Source organism: Leishmania infantum, chromosome 35, assembly GCF_000002875.2.
Source record: "Leishmania infantum JPCM5 genome chromosome 35".
Lineage (NCBI taxonomy): Eukaryota > Euglenozoa > Kinetoplastea > Trypanosomatida > Trypanosomatidae > Leishmania > Leishmania infantum.
This window is the reverse complement of record NC_009419.2, coordinates 1139933-1163455: the sequence shown is the minus strand read 5'-3', so window position 1 is coordinate 1163455 and position 23523 is coordinate 1139933. Positions and strand designations below refer to the sequence as shown.

The 23523-nt window shown below is 57.1% G+C and overlaps 4 protein-coding genes across 4 annotated transcripts; all 4 read left to right on the top strand.

Moving 5' to 3' along the window:
- Positions 1–157: 157 nt before the first annotated feature.
- On the top strand, positions 158–1987 carry LINJ_35_2880 (conserved hypothetical protein; the record flags this gene model as incomplete). Its single annotated transcript, XM_001469054.1, has 1 exon — positions 158–1987. The coding sequence occupies one exon, from the start codon at positions 158–160 to the stop codon at positions 1985–1987; it is 1830 nt and encodes a 609-aa protein (XP_001469091.1).
- Positions 1988–3651: 1664 nt separating this feature from the next.
- Positions 3652–5595, top strand: LINJ_35_2870 (conserved hypothetical protein; the record flags this gene model as incomplete). The annotated part of the gene is made up of 1 exon (XM_001469053.1): positions 3652–5595. One exon carries the CDS (start codon positions 3652–3654, stop codon positions 5593–5595), a length of 1944 nt encoding a protein of 647 aa, XP_001469090.1.
- Positions 5596–12469: 6874 nt separating this feature from the next.
- Positions 12470–14587, top strand: LINJ_35_2860 (conserved hypothetical protein; the record flags this gene model as incomplete). Its single annotated transcript, XM_001469052.1, has 1 exon — positions 12470–14587. The coding sequence occupies one exon, from the start codon at positions 12470–12472 to the stop codon at positions 14585–14587; it is 2118 nt and encodes a 705-aa protein (XP_001469089.1).
- Positions 14588–17368: 2781 nt separating this feature from the next.
- Positions 17369–18571, top strand: LINJ_35_2850 (conserved hypothetical protein; the record flags this gene model as incomplete). Its single annotated transcript, XM_001469028.2, has 1 exon — positions 17369–18571. The coding sequence occupies one exon, from the start codon at positions 17369–17371 to the stop codon at positions 18569–18571; it is 1203 nt and encodes a 400-aa protein (XP_001469065.2).
- Positions 18572–23523: the final 4952 nt, after the last annotated feature.

The window sequence follows — 23523 nt, the reverse complement described above, 5'->3', positions numbered from 1 at the left end:
AAAAGAACCCCTCCTGCAGCTTCAACGACGGAGACGCGCATCCTTACATGCGCACAGGCAATGGTGCCGTCCAGGTGAGCGCGAAGCGACTCGCCACTTTCAAGCACGAGAGGCGTACTCTGCCCCTTCCTCTTTCCTGAGACGCGCAACGCTCCATATGGCGGCGGGCCCTCTTTCGCGGCACGTGCACGGGCTAGCGTATGGCAGAATGAGCACAAAGCAGAAGCGCTCCACATTCCCGAATCTGACGATCTCCTTTTCGCTTTCCCACTTCTACGGGCAGATGCGCGCGCGCACGTGTGTGTGTGTGTCCTGCATGAGCTCTGTGTTGTTCTGCGGTATTCCACACAGCCAACCGAACGCGTGGGAGGTGCACCAGGCACCTCCGGCAACGGCCTTGAAGGGTCGTCATGGCAGTCCTCATTTCTCTCTGGAGGTGCACGAGCTGAAGTTCTACGCAGACTTCTACAATGAACACCATAAATGCTGCTGGCCGCGGCTAGTGCTCGACGCCCACCTCGGTAAATCTGCCGAGGAGGTTGCTCACGCTCACGCTCACGCGGCTGGCTCCGCTGCTGAAAACCTGAAGCGAACATTTCTCGAATCAAGCGTAGCGGCCGAAGACGCCGCCGAGGCTTCTTTGTCGCTGTACACGGACCATATGGCTGAGGTGATGGAGCAGTTGTATATGACGCAACAGGAGAAGGCGCCGCGAGCACCGTACGCGCGTCGCGCGCTGTTTCACCAAGGAGTGCCGCCCGTGCTGCGCTGCCACGAGCACAGTGACTCCTTTGCCTACGTTCTGAGTGGACAGCTTCGACTGTTTCACAGCTGCGGAAGCAGGAGCTGGGTGAGTGATCACCAATTTGATGGGCGTGAAAGTCGCTGTTCGCATGGGGATACCGCTGACGACCTCGCGCGCGACGTGTTTCCTCTGGTGCTTATAATGGCTCCTGGGGATGACTGTGCCCTGTACGTCGACGCCGAGCCTCCCGTGGCCTCCGCAGCGACTCAGTGGCGCGCGAAGCCTCTCGTTCTGGCACTTGAGTCGGTCGATCCTGTGCGCTCGCCTTCTCTGAATGAAGGTGGGGAGGAGCACGAGATGTGGTGCGCTGCCTATACGCCCTTTACGTGGATCTGCAACCCGCTTGGGAACCAGAGGGTTTCTGTGTTGATCAAGTCCACCGCTGCGATGCGTCGCATGCCGCGGATGCAGAAGCACGATACGGCGAAATCAGCTGCGTCCAAGCGAAGTGCACTGACTCGACAAATGGAATCGCCCGGCGCAGGGGCATCGGCATCGCTACAGCCACTGCGGCTTTCTTTCATCGTGCACGCGTCGCAGTACGCGTGTGAGGCTGCGAAGGAGCGGGTTGTGCGGACATTGGCATCCAGCGACGTGTACAATCTTCATGTGACGAAATGCATGCGCTTTGGCCTCGGCGGAGCGGACTTTTACAAGCGCGCCGTGCTGGGCGCGGATGAGGAGGCGCTCTCACACGCGCGAAGCCGGCGACCTGCCCAGCTGATGCGGCTTCTGGACGACAAACTGGAGCTTGTGACGGACGCGACTTCGAGGACGACGAAGCCAGAAGAAAGACTGAATAGCTCCTCCGGCGACGGGGCTTCGAGGGAGTCTGTGGGGTCACCTTCGTTGAAGGTGCCTCGGCATGAAGCTGATGGCGAGGCTCCGTCAACGGCGGCTGGTGCAGAGTGTCAGTTGCCTTGCTTGGTTCCCTCCGTAGCAACATATCCTATTGCTCAGCTCTGCACGATGAGGCCAATCGAGCGGGAATGGTGCCGACTTCCGAAATCGATCACGCTCGCCTCCGTCCTACCGCGACCGAGAGGCATCACCCCATCGCACAGCGGCTGGCCGCTGCGTGTGCTGGCCCACGCGAACGATTGCTCCGATCCTGTTGTGGAGCTGTCTTCACTGGCAACTCTACAGGACCTAGCGGCGGCATTGCGCAGTGTGTCGCCATGACGCACTGCGCGCCGCAAACTGTTTGTGGTTGTGCTTCGTTGCAGCGCGGAGGACGTCCCTGGTGTTCGCCGCCCCAACTCAGTCCCTCCTCTACCCTCCACGTGTTTGCCAATTTTAGGACGCTTGCAACTGTCAAAGCCCATTATCATCATTCGAAAAAAGAAAAAAGAGCAGCGAGGAAGTCAACGGCGCGCTCATGGGAGGAGCCGTCACGAACGTGTACACAGTGCACTCCCACTGTTGTCAACAGTGTCGGAGAGTGGGGGCTGAGCCGCACTCGACGGTGCGTTCGTGCCTCGGCTAGGGCATTCCGAATCTGCGGTGCACTCCAGCGAACGCTGTCGTGCAACCCTTCTCTTCCCCTTCTTTTTTTGCGCGTTGGCACATGTACTGCCTCTCTTCCTCTTAATCGTCTGCGGCCCCCCCCTTGAAGGTCTTCCGTGCTATGTTGATTCCATCCGCTCTCATCATCATCGCCATCATTACGAGCATCGCACTGAAGAACCTAGTGAACGTCCGTGTTGCACGTGAGAGAGTTTATCGGGCGTAGGCGCGTATCTGCGCGTCCCTCTCACGTTTGCTTCGCGTTTCTCGATTTCACATCAGAAGCCTTTGCCGTCTACGCTCCCGTTGTACTGTGCCGTGCGTGTGCAGACGCATACCCACATAGACGTGCATCTGCCAGACTCACTCATTGAGCGCCTACGGATCTTGCGTCACGCACAACAAAAGGAAATCGATCACATCCACAGGCGCATCGAAAGATTCTCGGAGTGACGTGCAGGGTCGAACGCATTTACCCTAAGTGTACGCTGGTGCACCAGCACCTTTTCTCTCGAGAAGGATCGAAACACTCTTCTCGCCTGGCGCACACCAGCGCGCAGACGAAAGCGCCATACCGTTTCCCTTCGCGCAAACAGAGCAAGTCCACGGTTCCTCTTTGCAGTCTCACACCTTCGCTTGCTCTCAAGTGGTCGGCGTGATCGCTTTCCTTTGCTGTTCTTTCAGCTGCCTCTCCTCTTTCTGTTTTGCCTCTCTCGCCGACGCCTTTTTGCCCACGTGCACCTGTGCATGTGTGTGTGTGTGTGTGTGTGGGCGTGTGTCTCTCTTCGCCGCTGCCTTTTTTTTTGTCGTGGTGGTTGTGTCACCCCCACCCCCTCCTCCCCCATTCGTCTGTCCAAGAGTCCGCTTGCTTCGACTTTGGCCGCGTTTTGCTTTGCTCTGCGGCACAGCTCTCCGCCGTTCCGTTTCTCTTTGCCTTCTTTTGTGAAGGGGGTGGAGAGGGATCGGGTCTCACCTCTCTGTGTCTCTGCAGCTGAGAGTCGCATCATTTTTTTTTTGCACTCGTTTTCCTTTTCTGTTGATGGGGCGGTGTGACGGCGGCGCGCTTCTGAGCTCAAAACCCCTCTCCCACCGCGTTATACCTCGTCTGCCGTTTCTCCTCACGCTTTCTCTCTCTCCCTCGTTATCTTCAAAGCCCGTCATATTGGACTGCTGCTGCTGCTTCTGCTGCTTTTATACCGAGGTGTTGCCCCTCTCCCTCCCACCGCCTCCCTTTGTTTCACGCTGAGAGCAGACACCCAGGGCTCAGGCGCCATACAGACGCGCGCCTCATTTGGTTCTCGAGTGGTGCTTCACGTCCCGTCGAGCACGCCTTCTCCGCCATGAAGGGAAAGAGTAGAGCAGCTTCCTTCTACACCAACATGGCCATTCTGTCGACCGTGTTGGTGTCGGAGTCGCTGTCGGCGACGCTCATGATGCCGTTTGTGGGGCTGTTTGTGGCACACTTAGAGGACATTCCGCCTAGTGAGGCGGGCTACGTCTCTGGCCTCTTGATTTCTATATATCAGCTCGGCCAGATGCTGACGGGTAAGCTGTGGGGAACGGCAAGTGACCGAGTCGGGCGGAAACCAATGATTCAGATGGGCCTCCTAGCCAACGCCGTTGTATCGATCTTCTTTGGCCTGAGCCCGAATTTGAAATTCTGCATAATCACACGCTTTATCCAGGGCTGCGCTAACGGAAACGTCCTGGTTGCGAAGACGGTGATAGCAGACATCACCGACAAGGACACGGAGGGTATCGGGTTTGCTGCGATTAGTATTTTCTGGGGTGTCGGCTCTGTGGTCGGGCCGGCGCTGGGCGGATATCTCTACAACCCGAGCCACCACCCCGTACTCGGGCCCCGGCTGTTCACTGGCGGGATGGAGGACAACGACAACATCTTTGTGCTGCATCCAGCCCTGCTGCCGTGCGTGGTGATCAGCACCTTTTCAGCGATCACGCTCCTCGTGATTTCGCACGTATTGCCAGAGACCAGCCGCCACCCAGTCGGCCCGTTCATGTCGCTCTTCATGTCAGCACGACACCGAGAGCGTCGAATGTCCGACTTTGCGAAACAGCGCGGCATGGCTGCTGCCAGTCGTTCCAACGACGCCGAGCAGATTGCCGTGATCGAAGATGAAGACGATGATGAGAACGATGTGGCCGAAGATGCATGGCAAAACGTCGCGGCTGCCGATAACTTTAGCGGACACCCGAGCTCCGCGCTTTTGCGTCCGCCGCTTTCGAAAAAGACGTTCCCGTGTACAAACGCGCCGTCGGCGCCGGAGATCCTGAACCAGGCGGCTGCCCTTACTTCGCGGGCGAAAGACTTTGTCAGTCAGAGCCCCGGGGCAGGCAGGGGCGGAAGCACCGGCCGGTACGGCCTCTCGGAGCGGCTCACGTCCCGTGCCGCCTCTTACTCCTCTTCCGTCGGCCTGCTACAAAGTGCGCGTTGCGGCGAGAGCGACGCTCCTGGTCAGCAGCGGCACCTCGGCGAAGATGTGGCTTCGCCCCCACTTCACCGGCTAGAGACGCAGTTCAAGGAAAAGATATGCAGCGATATGCCGCTTCTGTGCCAATCTCGCGAAGGCGCATCCGACAGCGGCTTCACAACGCGCGCTTCTGAACCGAAGGCATTCGGTTACCGCGAGGCGCTTGCGCTGCCGACCTCGCGGAACGTAATGATCATCTACATGTGCATCGCCTCCACCGAGAGTGCACTGCTTGAGGTGATTCCGCTTTGGGCAATCGCGGAGCGCGAGAAAGGCGGCCTTGGCTTCTCTTCGTCCGACATTGGCGCACTGCTGTGCATCTCCTCGATTGTTTATGTTGCGGTGAGCTTGGCCTTTAGCCGCATCTTGAAGTGCCTCGGCGGCGCCACCCGACCGCTGTGGGACTTTTCAGTGCTTCTGTGGTGCACCACCTCCATTCTTACACCGTGCTGTGCGTACCTGACAGACAAGTCCACCATCTTCTACGCCGCCGCCGTCGCCACCTCGACGCGCGAGATAGGCCTCTCCTGGTGTTACTCGATTATGTTCATGTACGTGGTGCGCAGCGCGCCGGACGAGTGCGCCGGCTCCATCAACGGAATCGCTCAGTCCATCGCCTCTTTCTCACGCATGCTGACGATGTCCGTGATTCCGCCGATCTTTGCGTGGTCGCTAAACGGGGTCACGCACCCGTTCCCCTTCAACTATCACTTCGTCTTTTGGATTACGTGCGTGCCGCTGCTGCTGAGTTTTGTACTGTCCTCTATTCTCCCAGTGCGGGTGTCCGGCTGACCGATTCATGTTCTCGCCACCAAGCCCCATGTCGGTTATGATGAGACGCAGCGTTGAAACAGAAAGAGCGGACAACCAGGTACCCCACTTTCTCGCTTGGAAGTGCTGCAAGTGTGTGCGTGCGTGTATGTTGTCGTATTTGTCCACCTCCTTCCTTGGTGCGATGCGTCTCTCCGTCTGGTGGCCACGAGCCGGCGGCGGGGCACGTGAAGCGGTTTGCATGCTGGAAGCTTTCCTGCTTGTCGGCGCGCCGATGACGTGACACCCTTTACCGTGCCGAAATTCTGTCATGGACGCACTCGCTCTCAACTCCACCATGATGCTCTGAGAAGGGGGAGGCGAAGCGCCTGCTTCGATGCGCCGGATGCTCTGCTAACCCCCTGCGCGGGTACAAGTGTCCAGCTTGTGTGCTTTTTTGCTGCTTTTTCTTTTGCTTGTGGCTGTGTCGCCCCTCCGTTTCTCCCGGCGAGTCTTGGTTATCCGAGAGATCAACACCAACAGTAGAGGTGGAGACACGCGCGGCAAAGCTGCTCTTCTTTTTTTTTTGCCCTGTTTTTGGCTGAGGCTCCCGTTTACTCGGCAAGGAAGAAGTGGTGTTATAACGTTGCACTTCGTTCCTGCGTTATCGATGTTGGCTGAGGTCCGACGCGAAGCAAGAACCGCAGGCGGGCTCACATAAGGGACGGGGCAAGTGCGCAAGTCTCTCCTACCCGTGTTCTGTGCACGCGTGTACGTGTGGGTGGAGTGCCCTTTTTCGTTTCCGAGAGCGACTGCTCGGCAACTGGTGCGACCGGCTAGTGCCATCGGAGTTGCACTGCTGCCAAACACGACGCCAACGAGCATGCCGGCGTGTATCGAAACAGATAAACGTTGTGCACGCACGGACCAAATAGGAAGCAAAGGCAGCCCTGGATCTCTCTCTTCAGTCCACCATCTTCTGTCGGGCGGGGAAACTCCGAGAGGAAGGTGCAACGCGCGTTCCCTCTCTGTAGTGTCCCGGATCACCTTGACATCCAGCTCTGTCGACAGGGGAGGCGCAACTGCCACCGTACCGTAGCGGACTCGTCACATACCTTTCCCACGCGTTGCCTCTTGCTCTCACTGGCCTCTTCGCTTTCCACTTTCTTTTCTCTTTCTGCTTGAGTGTGTGCGAGTTTGTGAGGTGGGATTCTTTTTGTTGTCGTTGTTTGCGTTTTTTATTTTGTGTGTGTGTGTGTTCTTGTGTGACATCCTTCTCTCTGACCCTCTCCAGGACACACAAACGCGCCATACAAACAGACAGGCGCCCTCCCCCTTCCTCTGTGCACCCATTCTATCCTCCCTGATACTTTCCGTTGCCGCAACGTGTTCTACCGTTAGGTGTGTGTTTCTGTTAGCATATCTGTGTCTGAGCGCCCCTTTCGCTGGCTTTCCGATTGATGCCTGAACTAGATGTTGCGCTCCTCTACCACCGCCCTCGTTTGTTCTTAGTTGCTGCTGTTTTCCTTCTCACGCTGGAGCTGTGCTGCGCTCTCAGCCAAAGTCGAGGATGTCGTTCCTGTGATTGTTGCCTCTTCGCTCGCTTTCACCGTTATAGATCGGACACGAGGAGGAAGTCGGCTGCTTCTCGTCTTCTCTTCCGTGTACGTGAGCTTGGGCAGCGACGGGACCGCCGTCAAGCTCACACCTCGATAGATGCGGTGACGGCAGAGCAGCTGCGCCCGTGGAAGGCCAAGGTGACGCCTCTGCAAGTTCGCCAACTCGTTGCCATGATGTTTGTGGTTTTCAACGAGAGCGTTTCCCCCACCATGTTGATGCCGTTCGTCGGAGCTCTGATTGCCTTTCTCCGTGGCGTCCGCGTGAAGGATGCTGAATACTTCTCTGGCAAGATGATAGGCGTGCGCATGATCGACCGGGTTGCCAGCGCAAAGAATGCGGAGTTACCCGAACGACACGTAGGGCCGTCGCTTCCCCATCATCAGTGGTCTTTTCACAAGCGGGCTTATGATGCTGGGGTTTTGGTCTCAGCACGACTGTGTGGATGTGTGCCTTCTTCCGATTCATGCACGGCCTCTTCAACGGCAACATCCTGGCTGCCAAGACGACGGTGGCAACATCACCGATCTCGCAAATCATGCTGGCGACACCCCTCCATGAGCCCTGCGCAACACCTTGGGCTTTCTTTTTGGTCTTGTAGTGGGTGGACTGGTGCACGAGCCACAGCGCTGTGAAGGTGCTTTCTGGGCAGGCACTGGACGCCTTGGGCTTCTTCGGCACCCGTCCCGCGCCCTCCTGCACAGTTTCGTGGTTTTCACGGACACAGACCTTGGCATGCTCGTGTGCACATTCTGCCCGATGGGGGTCCGACCCGAAGGCGGAGCTGCTGCTAGGGTTTCTATGGCCCATTTAACCATGCCGCTGGTACACGTCGAAGCCGTTTTGTGCCGCCGTCCACATACACTATGAGACGGATGACGACGATGCAGAGAGGGAGAGCGGGCACGACAAGTGTAGCGTTGAAAATGTAGCAAAGGTTCCTGACTCAGCAGGCTGTGGAGGCCACTAGCGGCGCGTGGCGGATGGCGAGGCTGCGAGCGATGCACAGACGGAGCAGATCTCCATCGACATCATAGCCAGTGATGCAGGTAACGCGGCCGATCCTGCGAAGACGAAAGATGCGGTCACGACTTGCATTTCGAACTCGAGCCTAACGGCTCCCTCGGAGTATGAGGAAAAGGAGAAGCCGGTGCCAAAACGTTTGGCTACCGCGAAGCCTCCTCCGGTCCATGCACTCATCTCATATGCTCACCCCGTTCAGGGTCCTCCCCAGCACGCACATGGCGGCGCGAGATTGCTTTCTTTTTTGTTTGCACGGGGAGGATGGACACAGTCGCCGCTGGTGATCTGAGGTTGACGACACGCCAGGTAAGGAACATTCTCTTGGTGAGCAGTGCACCGTTCTTGGCGGCCAAGGCCCTCTTTCGCATTGTGGAGCACCACTACGCGAACAGGATGGGTCTGCTGCGTGTTAGCGTCTGTGTGGGCGGCACTGCTGTGGGTTGTCTACCGTTGATGTCGTGCCTCCACGGCAGCTTGTGACCCCCCCTTTCTCGTCTTCTTGTGCACGTCAGCGCTGCAGATGTGCATCTCGTGGCGCTACAGCCTCAGCACCATGCTGACTACCCGCTGGGTGCCACAAGGCCACGCTGGGTTCATTATAGAGATCAACTATTCCCGTGGTGCACTGGTGCGCGTCTGCGCGCCTGCGCGCTCTTGATTACTGCCCCGCTGTTTGCGTGGGCCATAAACGGTGATGCTTTCTTTTTCCTTGTGCATGTCTTTGTCTTCTTCCTGCCCGCTTCGGCCTTTGTTGGTGGAGCTCTTACAAGGTTCCTGCTGACGGGGGACAGAGGGTCGAGTGAGAGGACACGGCACAGGAGAAACAAAAGAACAAGCGGCACGTGCAGGACCTGGTACAGGGTGGCGGCCGCGGAGGGAGAGGGCTGAGCCTGCAGTAGTGACTCCCTTTGCGGTGTGCAGAAAAAAAACGCTCGATGTGCGCGCTGCGTTTTTGTTATGATACCGATATTTCTTTTTTTCTTTCCAGGGGGGGGTGCGGGGAGTTAGAGGTCTCTGCGCATCCTCTTTGACCTTTTCCGGTGAGGAAGGATGCCTTGGCAATCCAACAGCGTAGCGCGTACTCGCCTCTCCCCCTTTTCCTTAGTCACTTTGGGGGTGCATGTGCATCGAGCAAGGATGCTGTTGCTTGTGGTTTGCGTCGACGCACAGCCCATGCGAGGCATTACGAGGTGGGCTTGTAAAGTGTATGGTACCCCAGCCAAAGAGCTGGCACCAGTCCCCTGGAACACGGCGACGGCTATGTCTGCGGCTGAAGTCGTATCCTCTTCTCCCCCTTCTCGTTTACCATCCGCTATCTGTGCTTAAAGAGAGGACAGAAATGAGCAACGTGCATAGAGAGAGGGAGAGTCTGGATGAGAAACAGGGGATACTTGGGTGCGAGCTAATGCTCTGCTGCAGAGCTTCTCCTCATCGCTCATATTGCGTCGCAAACGCGGGAGCAGTGAGACGCTTATCCATAAGTAAAAGAGAATGGTAAGCAGGGATACGTTTGCGGACGTGCGCACGTCCATGTCTGTGTTATGCTCCGTGCGCCTTCGCTTTTCCGTTCTCTCTTCTTGCCCTTGTTTTTTTTTCTTCTGCTGCAAGAGAGCTTGTCTTGAGCGGCGCCTCTCGTGCGAAGCCGAGGAGGATTTCGGATATGCATGCGTGGGCGAGATGAGTTGTCGTCAGCTTTCTTCCTCCATCTCTCTTTCTGCGTTCGTTCTCTGCGTGCGCAGTAGAGTTTCTTTTTCTGTGCGTTTGTTTATCGAGGTTATCACCTCTAGCACTGATATTCTTATTCTTGATACCTGCCTCTCCAGTGTTGCATAAATGCGAGGCATTTCTTGTGTGTTTTTTCGTGTGTGTGTTTGTGTGTGTGTGCTTTCCGTCTTTGTTTTTTTTTTCTGTTGTTTTGGCGCATAGCATTTTCTGTTTTCCCCTCCCTTCTTTTGCTTTCCTGCGGTGACTCTCAGCTCCTCTGCGTGAGACTCTCTTTTGGTCAGTTGGGGCCCCCTATTTAGTGCCACACGCGCAGCGACAGACAGATACGTGCCCGCATATCTCCGAGTATGTGTAAGTCTTTGTAAATATTTGTCCTCCGCCCTTTCGATCGCCGACAGAAACGGTGAGAGAACAGAAAGCAGGGCATCCTGTCCGGCATATACCAACAAACGGAAAAGAAAACGATCCCGTACCGCTGATCTCCCCTACTTGCGCATGCGAGCAGGGGCCGCGCTATCGCGCTGTTCTGCAGGAACGCATACCCCCCCCCCCCGGGGCCGGTGCCTCTGACACGGCGGCAGCCACAAAATGCAAAAGGTCTTGGCTGCCTCACAGGCTCCCCTCTTCCTCGAGGGTCTCTCTCTTGTTTTTCTTTGCGGAGATGCTCCGTATGAGCGGATACTCGAGGAGCGCTGTTAGGTGGAATGCGATGGGCGACACGGAGCCGCAAACGCACATGTGTGTTGGACGAGCCGTGACCCCCCCGCCCGCGCCTCTCTTCCTCTCTCCCTCGCTCTATGTGCCACACCGTCTCACCCTCTCCCACATGTCATTCGAGTCTTTTCTACTGTCTTTCAATTCCCCACCTCGCCTCGTGCAACCACGACATCACAACGAAGTGACAAAAGCAAAAAGAGTGCTCCCCCAATCAACACCACATGGAATAGTCCCAAAACACGGAAAACAAAGCCATCAGCGAAAGAAAATCAAGGGCATCAACAGGACATGTACCGAACAAATCCGTTCGTGTCCAGTCCGATCTATTTATGTCAACCTATCTCTTTGTGTCAACCTATCTTTTTGCGCTCAGACAACAGGAGCTGAGAAGACAGTAATCGAGGAAGCACCCGTCCTGCGCGCGCACAACGAAACAGAAGCACACTGCGCCTGACGTTTCCCTCTCAGATACGATTTCTACGCACCTCGTGTGTATTCTGTCGATATCTGCCGAGCAGAGAGCAAGAGTGCGCGTGGAAGAACGTCGAGGCTCCTTTAAATTTTGGTTTCTGATTGCTGCTGCTACTAGAAACCCACGTCACAGTATATCGTGTTTCTGCTTTTTTTTTACGACTTGTTCACTCACGAGCACGTTGTAAAGCACCGTCCAGTTGTGTCGGTGGCTCGTGTTTGCGTCGCTTTTCCGCCTTTTTATGGTGTAGCTCGAAAGCAAGCCTGTCTTGTAAGCGTGGTGTGACGACCATCGCGTTGCCCTAGACCAGTTCCACGGCGAGAAGAAAGTTGTGGAAAAGAGAATATATAAGCATTTATATTGGGCTTCGCAGTAGCTTTCGGCAAGTTTTTTTTTGTATGTGTTTTTCCGACACAAGGGTATAGAACCATATATCCACAAACTGGCAATCAGCGACTTAGGTTTTCCTTTCTTGTGTCTTGCTCTTGCCTTTCTGTCCTTGCTAGTGTTTTGCCCCCCCCCCCAGCGGGTTTACGTTGTTTTCTCGCTGTGGTCGTTTCGTTTCCGGCACTGGCACACCTACCCCCCCCATCATACACACACACGAGGAGCCCACTGCGTGTGAGTGCCTGTGCACACTTTTTACTGTGAGAATTGTACACGGCTGGTCTTTCTCTTCTCTGTTTTTTTATTTCGGCTGTTTCTCTGTTGCTCCCCTCTGAAGAGCTGAGCCGAGAGAGGGAAGGGAGAATACAGAGGTTGCCTTATTTCTGTACACGTTTCTTAGTGCGTGTGTGCAACAGCATTTCTCGCCAGCGGAAGACAGAACGGCCAGAAAGAGAGAGGTGAGCCGCTGCTTCTTTGCCTACCTTGCTTTAGGGTGGTGGTGGTTGGGTCGTAACACCTGCGTAGGCCCAACACAAAGGGTCAGGTGTGTCTGTGTTGTAACGCTGGAAAGTGTTTTTTTTTCTCCTTGCTTTTCTGATATCTTCTGAAGCCAGTGCTTCACTTTTTCCTGCTTTCGGTCTCTTATGATTGCTTTTGCCCTAAAAAGCTACGCGCGCACACGAACACTAGCATCTCTACGGTTCACTGGCTCTCTTCAGAGGGCAAACACGCAATCACAACGCCAACAACAGACACCCCGGCGCCATCGAGGCCTTTAACACCCCATACACTCGCAGCTGGTTTTCTACGCCTCCTTATCTTCACCCTGAGGTTCGTTGTACGCCTCCTTCCTTTTTCGGCCCTGGTAGAGGTTGAGGGTTGAAAGCTGGCGTGCAGCATTTGATCCCGCCTACGCGTGTCACGGTGTACTTCCCCATCCGATTCAACTACTCTCTTTTCACAACCGGCCTCTGCATGCACTCGGTCGAAAATGGCAAGCCGGGCGACCCGCATGTCGTGGTGAACGGGTCAGAGAACCGGCGACAGGGAGAGGCCCGCAAGCAGAAAAGGAAGGCCACGCCGCTGCCCATGAACCAGCTCATCCCTATGACCTTCGTCCTCCTCAACGAGAGCATGTGCAGCACGATGCTTCTGCCGTTTGTGGGACTGCTCGTCGCCCACCTGAAAGGCGTCTCCGTTGATGAAGCCGGCTATAATTCAGGTATGTTGATCGGAGTCTTTATGCTCGGCCAAGTCTTGAGCGCGCGGATGTGGGGCTGGATGAGCGACAAGTACGGCCGTCGCTTCCCCATCATCAGTGGTCTTTTCACAAGCGGGCTTATGATGCTGGGCTTTGGTCTCAGCACGACTGTGTGGATGTGTGCCTTCTTCCGATTCATGCACGGCCTCTTCAACGGCAACATCCTGGTTGCCAAGACAATGATGGCCGACATCACCGACAAAACAAACGCAGCCAAGGGGTTTGCCTTCGTCAGTTTGTGTTATGGAATCGGTGTCTTAATCGGCCCCACTCTTGGCGGTATGCTGTACGACCCAGCCAACTCGTCGGCACTGCGATGGGCGCACATTAGCAAGGACAGCATTTTCAGTCGAAAGCCAGCGCTCCTTCCGAGTTTGGTCATTTTCTTCTACACAAACCTTGGCATGCTGATCTGCACATTCTTTGTGATGGAGTCGAATGTGAAAGCCCAGCCGCTGCCCATGGTTCTGCGGTACATCTATCCCTGCTTCTTGCGTGAGCCACGAATGTTTGTTCATCCGAGCATGCATTCTACGGAGCAGCTAGAGGCGACCACCGTCTCCACCAACAGCGAGAACACCAACGGTTCCCGCAGCGAGGACGAGGATGGCGACTGCGTTGTTATGAAGTCTTGCAGGCCGTTGGTCGGCAACGTTGCGATGACACAGGTGGTGGACTTCGTGACCGTTACCTCACCGTTGCTGAGAGAGGACCCTCGGCTTGATCAGCTTGTCCTCGCTGAAACACTCTCGAACGCGTCAGAGCCGGATTTGACGGTGGTGCCTCACTGCGGGCAAAGCCCCATGTTTCTTACCCGCGCCGATACGGAAGACGAGGGCATTTCTTTGGAGCTCAAACGCCCACCGTTCTCGTCACCGCTTTTGGACATTCTCGTTATTGCTGACGAAACGGATGATCTGCAGAGGACCTCGGACAAGTGTCGGGCTGCCGATGCTGCATCAGACAAATACAGCCGCACCGTCTTCGTGGAGGCAGAGCGAGGAGGCAGAGGTGCCGCCGCGATCAACAGCGGCGCCGACACCTCTGAAGGCAAAATCGAGAAACAGCAGCAGCACGGAAATGACATCGAACTCAAACGATTCGGATACAGACAAGCGTTTGAACGTCCTGTAACCCGCACCGTGCTGGTTCTCTACGTCCTCCTGAGCGCGGCAGACATGACCGTGCAGGAAATTCTGCCTCTGTGGGGCATCGCCCACGCCGACAAGGGTGGCCTTGGCTTCAAGGCCGACAAGGTTGGCTACATCGTCCTCACCAACAGCGTGCCCTGCCTTGCGTCAAATCTGCTCTTCTACAAAGCGTGCTGCCGGTACGTGAACAAGCTGTCGCTGTTCCGAATCGCCTCCCTGTGGTGCGGCGTCTCCATCGCGCTGTTGCCGTTCGCGTCTTACATCAAGTCCAATTACTTCCTTTTTCCGGCGGTGTTGCTGTGCACAAGCGTGCGCCAGTTCTTTTCCTCGTGGTGCTACGGGCTTATGACCATGTTGACCGCCCACTCGGCACCACCAACGCACGTCGGGTCCATCATGGGCATCAGCCAGTCCTGTGGTGCCCTTGTGCGAGCAGTCATTCCCTTCGTTGTCACACCGATTTTTGCTTGGTCTGTCACGAACGGCCACTCTTTCCCGCTAAATCACGTGCTCGTTTTTCTTCTTTCGGCCCTGACGTTTGCTTCAGGGTACGTGTACTCTAAGTGTTTGCGAACAAACGAGGACGACGTGCTGGAGATGGTAGAGCGCAGCTGGAAATGGGCGGTTGCGGTGAAAGACAGCGTGCAGACTGCCTACGGAAGGTTTCGCGGCACCTCTTGAAGTTCCGGACGCACTTAGATGTCGCGGCAGTGGTACGGTGCACGAGGAAACCCAAGGCCTGGCGAAAAGAGATCGAGAGGCAGCCCATGAGCGCTGACAAGCAGCGGTGTCCACAAGGGACAATAAAGAGCGAGGGTTGGCTACTGGGAACTCTGGACACCCTCTTTGCTAGGTTATCCCTCGTGTGTGTGTGTGTGTCCTTGCTGCGCGATGCGGTGTTGCCCTCGCTCCCATCCGCTCCTCGGGCCCACGTCATGTTGAGTAGAGGTCTGTAGTTTTTTTCTTTGTTTTTGTTTCTTGTTTTCCACTTCTCTCTCGTGCTCGCATGCATGTGGACTGAGCTCACTGTACATGCGTGCCTGCACTGAAGGCTTCCTTTATTCACCAACATCTAGCGTGGTAAGCTACAGTCGCGGAGTTCGGCTGTCGGCGGCAACGTCTGAGCCATCGCCGTGCCGAAGAGGCCCGCGACCACCACTGCGTTTGAACCACCGCACTACGTAATCGTGTCAATAATTCCGCAAACAGCCGCCTCGGCCCCCTAGCCCCCCCCCCCACGGCTGCCCAGCGCGACAGGCTGGGGGCTCTACGCGGGGCCGGCGCACAGGCTTGGCCCCCGGCCCGGCCCCCTCCGCCAGCCTCCTCTGCCCGGCCACAGCCCCGCGACTGTGAAGGGCGTGCGGGTGGAGAGGAGGCTGGAGCGTCTCCTGCCGCCGCCGGCGCAGGGCGGTATCCGGACTGTCGCGGCAGCATGCGGGCAAGCCATCCGGGCACGCCTCCCCTCCTCCTCCACCTCCCCCAGGCAAGAACGCCGTCTTGACGCAGGCCGCGGGATGCCGCAAATGCGAGCACGGCGCGCAGGCGCCGTGGGGCACAGCCGGCACGGTGTACCACACCCAGGCACAGCATCCGGCGGTCAGCGGAGCGCGAGTGAGGGGCGCGAAGCGGCCCATGCCGATCACCCCCCTCCCCCGACGAGCATGCCTGCGAAGCATGCGGCACAGCCCGTCTGCATCCCGACGGGGCGGGCTGATGAGGCGCAGACGCCGGGAGCATGGCGAGAGCACCGCCGAGCCCTGCAGACTCCCACGCGACGAGTCGCCGCGCCAGATCACGGGATAGCGCGACTTGCAGCGGCTCTGGGCGCAGGAACACGGCACGCAGGCCGGGTCTCAGAGGGCCCTGCCCCGAGGCTGGCCCGCCTCCTCCTCGAGCTCGTGCGGCGTGCACGGTGGGCCGCCCCCTGTACGCGGGCGACAGAGACGCCGTCGCACTGCCCTGGAGGCAGGACGCTGCAGGCGACCCTGCTTGGATCGAGGCATGCGCCCAGCCGGAGCCCGTCCTGCGCACGAGGCGCGCGGCTCGATTCCCCGCAAAAGGGCGTGCGCCCTAAAGACCAAAGGTTACCCTGGTGCCCCAAGAGTGGTGAGCTGTGGTTATGTGTGCGTTTACGTTTGTGGAGTAGCTCCTGAGAAAGGATGCACGACCGAAAAAAAAAATTGATCTGCATGGAGAGAGAGAGCAAAGGCGGTGCAAAAGGCCGTTGGTGGTGGGTACTCGCTCAAGGACAGTTTTGCTTTGTCGTGTGGGAGAGGGGCACAAATGCGTAGCACGGGCAGACTCTCTTTTCATTCCGTGATGCAATGACGGACGCTGAAAAGAGGGAGGGGGCGTGACGCGGTGACGCATGCGCGACGGTATTCGTTCCGTGCGCGCAGCTCTCCCTCTCCATGTGCCGCACCTTCTTCTTGCACGCCGTGCTCACACTGCGCTCTCACTTCGTTTTCTTCGGTGGCACTCCACCTCACCTCTTCCTCTCCTCGTCTCATACCTTTTTTCTCCGACCCCTTCTCTCCCCTCCCCCCAAAAAAAAACGGCGCATCGGCCCGCCACCCACCCCACAATCGGCGTTTTTCGCCGGCTGGTTGTCGACTTGTGTGTGACTGACACCCTCCCTCCCCTGCTTCCCTCATTCTCTGTACTCTGTCCGCGCACGCTTGATATCGACCGACAAGCAGAAGCAAGAAGAGATCCCGGAGTTGCGAGTGCTCACATGATTATCGTGTGTGTTAGTTTGTTTATTTCGTGAATCCGAGGGAAAAACAAACCGAGAGAAAGGGGCGCCCAAGGCCGCGCGTGTACTGCCTTTTCTTTGTTGCTGTCTGCAGTGTACTCGAGCCACCTTCGGTGTCCCTCCTGTCTCTCCTCTCTCTGTCTCACACACCTTTTCTGTCTTGTGTTCTTCTGTTTCTGTTCTGTTTGGGTGTTTTTTTATTGCTTCCCCTTGAGCTGCGCTGACTTGCGAATGACTCGTGCGTCTGTGCTCTTTCTCTCTCCTCTCGCTCCTCTCTGTGCGCGTGTGCGGCTGCCGGGCCTCTGTGTCTCCTCTCCTCTGTCTGCTCCGGTCTAGTGGTACAGGCGCCTCGTCGTGCCCAGCTCTGTGGCTCCTTCGCTTGTTGGTTGGCCGGACTCATTCGTGTTCGTTGTTGTTCCCCTTCGCACCGACTCGCGCCTTTTCCTTTGTGCTTTTTGGATTGTCAGCTCTCTATTTTTTTTTTCGTTGTGGTTGTTCTTTGGCAAGCGCCTCTGCGGCAGTCGTCCTCCAGGCCCCCGCTCGTTCGTTTCTCCCCCGTGCTTCATCTCCACGTTTTTTTTTGTTCACGGTCGCTTCGTTGAGCATCGTCGCGGGAGTGTGTTCCTCCACCCTCCCCCTCCCCCTGTTTTTCCGTCCCTCTTTGTCTTGCAACCCGCACAGGCGCGGAAGAAAGAGTAGTAGCGAAGATGATCTTCGGTTCAGCGCTGGTGCTCGTGGTGGCGGCCCTCAACAGCTCCGCCAACCGCTATCTTCCTGCCAAGTTGAAGTTGCTCGCGCCCTCAGTAGGGTGGTTCATCATGAATCTGTTCATTGCCCGGGGCCCTCTCGTGTGGTATGTGTGCTCGTTGGCGATTCAAGGACTGTTTGCCACGCTGCTCTTCATGACTATCGGTTTCAAGAGCGACCTTGTCTCGCGCGTCGTCATCCTTCCGTTTCTGTCCACCGCGATGGCGGCCTGGATGAAGGAGGTTCTGCCCTCGGTTGGGGTGTGGACTACTGTCGCGGTCACCTTCATGCAGCTCTGGAGCATCCTCGGGGGCATCATAATCCTCGCCTGCTATCCGGCCAACATTCTACAGGTCCTTGAGCAGCAGGATGCGCGCAACCGCCGCGTCCGTGCGGTTGCTCGCACGCTGGTTCGAAAGAAAGACAAGTCTGTCGATGTGTGCATGGTGCCATCGCTGGATGGAAAGACCGAGCTGCAGACGCTTGTGGTAAAGCAGGCGTATGAGACGTCGCGCTGGATCGTGTACTGCGGCGGCAACGCGGAGTTCCTGGAGAACAGCCTCAACGACATCCACGTCATCAGCGACGCTCTCAAGGCACACGCCATCCTGTATAACCCACGCGGCATCGGCTTCAGCACCGGTTATCTCTCGCAGCTCGGCGAATTGGTCGAGGACGTTGCCGCAGTGGCGCGAGCGTACATTGAGAAGGAGAGGATCGACGAGAACAACTTGCTTTTCTTTGGCCACAGCATCGGCGGCGGTACTGCGGCGCAGGTGGTGGCGGAATGCTACCCGCATGCGTCCCTCGTGCTGGATCGTACCTTCTCGTCCATGTCGGACGCAGCTGTAGCCTTTTCCTATCTCACCCCCAAGGTCACACGCAAGGTCTTTCCCTGGTTTGTCGGCGACCTTCACACTCTGGCCGGCTGGGACAATATCAGGCACAACCGTAAGCTCGTCCTCTACTCGAAGCAGGATGAGGTGATCAAGTTCGACATCTCCTCCATTGCTCGCCTCCCGCAGTTTCAGAAGGATGGCGCGGACGCCGACAAGGCTGTTGAGCTTTTTGGCGCCCCGCCGTCCTACCACAACAGCCTCTTGAGCGCCTTTGACAACTACGAGGAGGTATGCGTCCGCATGAGTAAGATGTTCACCGTGTAAGCCGGCAGCACCTAGTGCTTGGAAAGGAAGCCTCTCGCAGACCCCTGGCATGAGCCTGGGAAGGTGAGAGGATAACTGACGGATGAGTGGGCTTAGTGCTGTGTGTGTGTATGTAGTTTGTGTTCGTGTCGGAGGAGGCCACCGGTTGTGGTGGTGTTATCCCGGCCCTTTTTGCTGTTGTTCTTTTCCGTACGAAGCCCCTCCCCCCTCCTCCTCTCTCCACATACACTTCACTTGTGCGGGGGCCGATCGTCATTTCACACGCCGTGACCTCGACCGTTTTTCTACCTCTGTTTGTGTTGGGCGGTTTTGTCCCACTTCTCCTTTGCCTTTTTGATATCTGTGCCTTCATCTGGTTCTCGTGCTCCTTGTCCTTGAGCTTATTCGTTGTCACCCCAGTGAAGTGTTTTCTGTCTTGTTCTTGCTGCTGCGCACTTGACCTTCGGGTACGTTTGCTGCTTTCTTCTGTGCCCCTTTCTGATTTATGCCATGTACGAGGGACGTGCGCGCTCACCTTTGTTGGGCTATGTCTCTCACTCTCTCGGCGCGCCGGTGTGTCCGTGTCTCTCCTTGTCTGTGGCTTTTGTGCCATGGGCTAAGGCTCTTAGTGTGTGTGTGGGGGGGGGGGAGGGGCGGAGTGTTGCGTACAAGGTGATGGTTGGTGAGAGGCCGAGGCGAGCAAACGAAGAGCACCTCTTCGAACGGCCACGAGAGCAGATTTGCGGTGCCACTCGGATGTACATGCGGCTAGCTCGATAGCCTCGGCAATGCGGCAGTGTTTTCCCTCTATCCCTGAAGAAGCGCTTGTGAAGCGCGGCTTCTCGGTTTTTTCCTGAGCAGCCAATGACCCACATGCCATGCGCACGGCCCCCTCTTGACAGACCAATGCACGAGAATCTGTACTTAGCGAAGTTTGCGTGTTTGCAGAGTGCGAAAAGCACCTTTAAAAGAAACACATGTGCGCCGAACGGCGGGGCTTCACTTTCCGCTCGCTGTGAATCGCGCTGCTCGTGCTTCTCTTTCTGGCATCACTGCTGAGCGCCTCTCGACATGAATCATCATGGTACCCCTCTTTCACGCATCCGCCTCTTTTGTTCCCGCATCTGTCTCCCTTCCGCCGCGCGACGACGGCGCCCACCTCGCTTTTCCATCTCGCGCCCTACCCCCACAGGAATTCTCGACGGGAGAAGAGAAGGTCCCTTTCTCTCCGTACGGTTTTTCATCGACGGTGCCCAGCGACCTCATCTCATCTTCGCACCCCCTGCCCGCTTCACACCCCACCCCCACTATCCGCCTGCCAATGCTGGACTGCCTGCGGTAGTGACGGGGCCAAGCACCTAAGGCTTAGGGGAGGTCAGAGCGGCGCGTCGCTTCCGATGTCGGTGGTCGGGCCCTGGATGGCGCTGCTTCGGACCGACCTGCGACTGTGAAGACGCTTGTGCCATCCATATGGTGGGCAACGCGTCAGCGTGACTCAAGCGAATCTTACCTGCCCACACACACACACACACACACACACTGCCTGCTGGTGCAGCCCGCGTGATGGGAGGAGCTGCTGCGAGGCGACCGGCAGAGCGGGCGGTGGGTGGGTAGGGCTTGCGTCAGAGCCCGCGCTCTCAGATAACTGAGTCGGCGCATGGTTGTAAGGCGTGTGCGGCCACGGCTGCCTCGCACCACGCGATGGGGTCTGTGACAGGGGGCGATGCAGTGATCTTGTGCTCGGTGGGCAGAATGGCGGCATTGAAAGAAAACGAAATGACGACTACCTCCCTTCCCCCTACAGACATACATACACGCAAACCTCAGGTGACGTGTCAATGATTCGCACACCTCTGCGTCTATGATGTTTTAGTGTTTTGTATGTGCACGTGTGTGGTTGCCAGCGATGTGTGTTGCCTCCCGTCTGACTTCTCGTCGTTTCTATCGTCTCTCGCCGCACTACCCGTCACAAGGACGGACGAAACGGCGCCGAAGAGCAAAACGGCTCCTGTTCGAGACCACAGGCTGAAAAGGTCGGTCGCTGACGGGCCGTTTCGCCGCACTCGGATGCCGCCCTCAGCGCCATCGAGAAAAGATCACCCGCCACGGAAGATACGTGCCCTTCCTTTGAGAGATGCGAATGGCGGCACTGAGCATTGGGCGCATATCAGAGACCGTCTGCGGCACCAAGCTACTTTCCTTTTGGCTTCGCCCTATTGTTGATATCAAGCAGATCACGGTGGGGCAGGGTGCTTTTTACGAGAAGCATCCTTGAGCCGGAAATGCTAGGACAGTTGGTGAGCAGAAAGCTTGTGGAGTGCATGAGTGACACGGAAGGTCGCACGCTACCGGTTTTCACAGAGCTGCCTGCCGCTGTGCTGGCGATGGTGTTGTTTTTTTTTTTTCTGTTGGTGGTGCTCAGGCTACACGAAGAATATGTTGCGCTTTCTGCATCCTCCGTATCTTGGATGGCCTCTTTGACGGCCGCGCCACAGTGGTGAAGATGTCTGCGGTTACGACGAGCCGTTTGCAGGGGACGGAGGGCTTTGCACGCCGCCGCATGTCCGCGCGGGCGGCCACTCTCTGTGGCTCTTTTGTCGTCAACTTTGTCAATGGCCCTTCCCCTGTGGCGTATGCGCCATGGCTCCTGGAAAGAGGGGGGTCGCTCTGGGACTTAAAGTTCTCCGGCGCTTCTGCCCAGCTTCACCCTCTTCCTCAACACTCTCGTTGCCCTCACGGCGGGTGCGTGCCTGTCTTGAAGGAAACAAACAAGCAGCGCATCGCCTTCTACGACCCCCATCTCGGCCGAAAGCTGCAGGCCCTGACCTTTTCACTCGCCCACGGAGGCGGGACGTGGTAAATTATTTTCGGTGCCGTAGGGGAAAGGAAAGGGCGACCCCCTACACTGCGAAGACAACGGGCGATGTATCACCAGAGAGTAGATTGCCTGCTGCTCCCCAGCAGACGAGCATCACGAGGGCATCACTGTGACGCATTTGGGGCTACGTGGAAGACATGCGCTTCGATGCCCTTCTTAACGTTCTATTTTTTTTGTTTTGTTTTTTTTTCAGGATTCGCTCCGCGTCGGGCATTGGCATACATCATGATCTTGCCTCTGTGGGGCGACGCGCAGTAGGCCTCAAAGGGCATAGAACTCACCGAAAACTCCGTGGCGGTGTTGCCGCTGCCCTACGGTGCTCCGTCTGTAATGGTGAATCTCTACTGTTACGGTGTCTCAGCCTGCTTCAGTAACCTCCACCGCATGCGTCGGCAGTGGCCGCTCGTTGACCATGTGCGCCGCATGCACACTGGTGATTCCGCCACGCCAGCAGATAGGTGCGACTCACTGCTTTTTCGTGGTGATGCTCGGTATGGCCGGGCAGATTGTGCTTTTATGCTGCTACACCTCCATCCACATTCTCACGGCGCGAAGGCAGCGCCGCTCAGATTGGTCGGTGCGGGGTAGGACATCAGGCAGTCATTTGCTGCGGCAACGCAGTTTGTCGTTCGGCTTATTGCTTTGCCGCTTGTGGCATGGTCACTGCCCGAGGGTCGTATGGTTCAGCTTTGCTAGCACCTCGCGCTTATCGTGTCGGCGATTACGGCGGGTGTCTCCGTGTACGTGCTGCCTTGCGTGCACATGACGTACAGTGAGGACTGTGACCTGAACGCCGAGGGGGTGGCGGTGGAGGGCCCGTGTGACTGCCTCTGTTCTCGACGCAGCGATGGTGGCAGAGTTGACGGCAACTGCAACGCAGACAGCGGAGAGAAGGAAGACCGCAGAAGCACGTGGACGTCGGTGGTGGCTTCGTTCTGCACAAATCCTCTGCACGACTCGTTTGTAAACACGCCGGAAGCGAAGCGGGATAACGGGGAAGCAGTGCGCGACCTACAGCGGCAAAGCGCTCGTGCGGTGGCAACGGCGACGTCTCTCGCCAGGGCGAATTGTGGGTCTCTGCTAGACGAGTAGGGACACTACACAGTGGAGCCATCCGTGGGGCTGCCTCACGCACCCAGAACGTCATTGCTGCAATTCACAACGCCCTTTTTTTTTTTCAGGTCTCTCGGAACTGATATGAACTACCGTTCGGGCGTCCGCAGGAAAGAGTCAAGAACCGACCCCGCCTCCTTGTCGCTTGCTGCTGCTCACGTTGGAGAGGTGGACGTTCCTTCCCTCATGCGCGTGCCCTCCGATGCCGCGCTTGAGATGAGTGCAGTAGCCTCTTGAACAGTTGCTTGCAGACGACACTCTCGCGGGGGGGGGGTTCTGTATCGACGTCCGTCTCTTACTGGACGCTCAGGTGTCCCTGCCCACCGCGGGTACACGTACATGACAAATCGAAATACACAGACGAAACAAGAGCAACAACACTTCTGTTGTCGTTGCCTACTCAAAGTGGTGACCAACGCACTGTGCTTGCCTGAGAACGGGCGGCTGCCTTTCCCGTGCATGGGCGTCGCATGCGTTTCGTGCCGTTGGCCTGCCCGTTTTGGTTCCTCTGCCGTACTCCTCCTTCCTTTCCTGCTCGTGCGTCACCTCCACCGCTGTCTGCATCTGCCTTCTTCGTCTTCCTGATGGCGCCGACACGTCTGCTTGGTGGATCTCCCTCACAACAACAATGATCACTGGGAGAACATGCAGAAATACGTGTGCCCTCGAGCTAAGACACGCCGCACACGCGCCTTTCGTCCTCTCGCTCTCCTCATTTTTTTCGTTTACTGCCCCCCGGCAGTCGTCCCACCCCACCCCCTCCCTTCCGTGCCCTGTTTCACGGCAAGCACCACCACAAACCTCGAGAGAACGGAGCGAAAAAAAAAAGGTCTCGAAATAATCGCGTTGCTGTTCCGGCTTTGCTCTCCAGCACTTACAACGTTCTCTGACATATACCCCTCCGTTTGCTCCTGCGTTTTCCCACGAGCGTGCGCTAAGGAGTCCACCTTCACATCAGCGGGTACTTCTCGTGCGCGAGAAC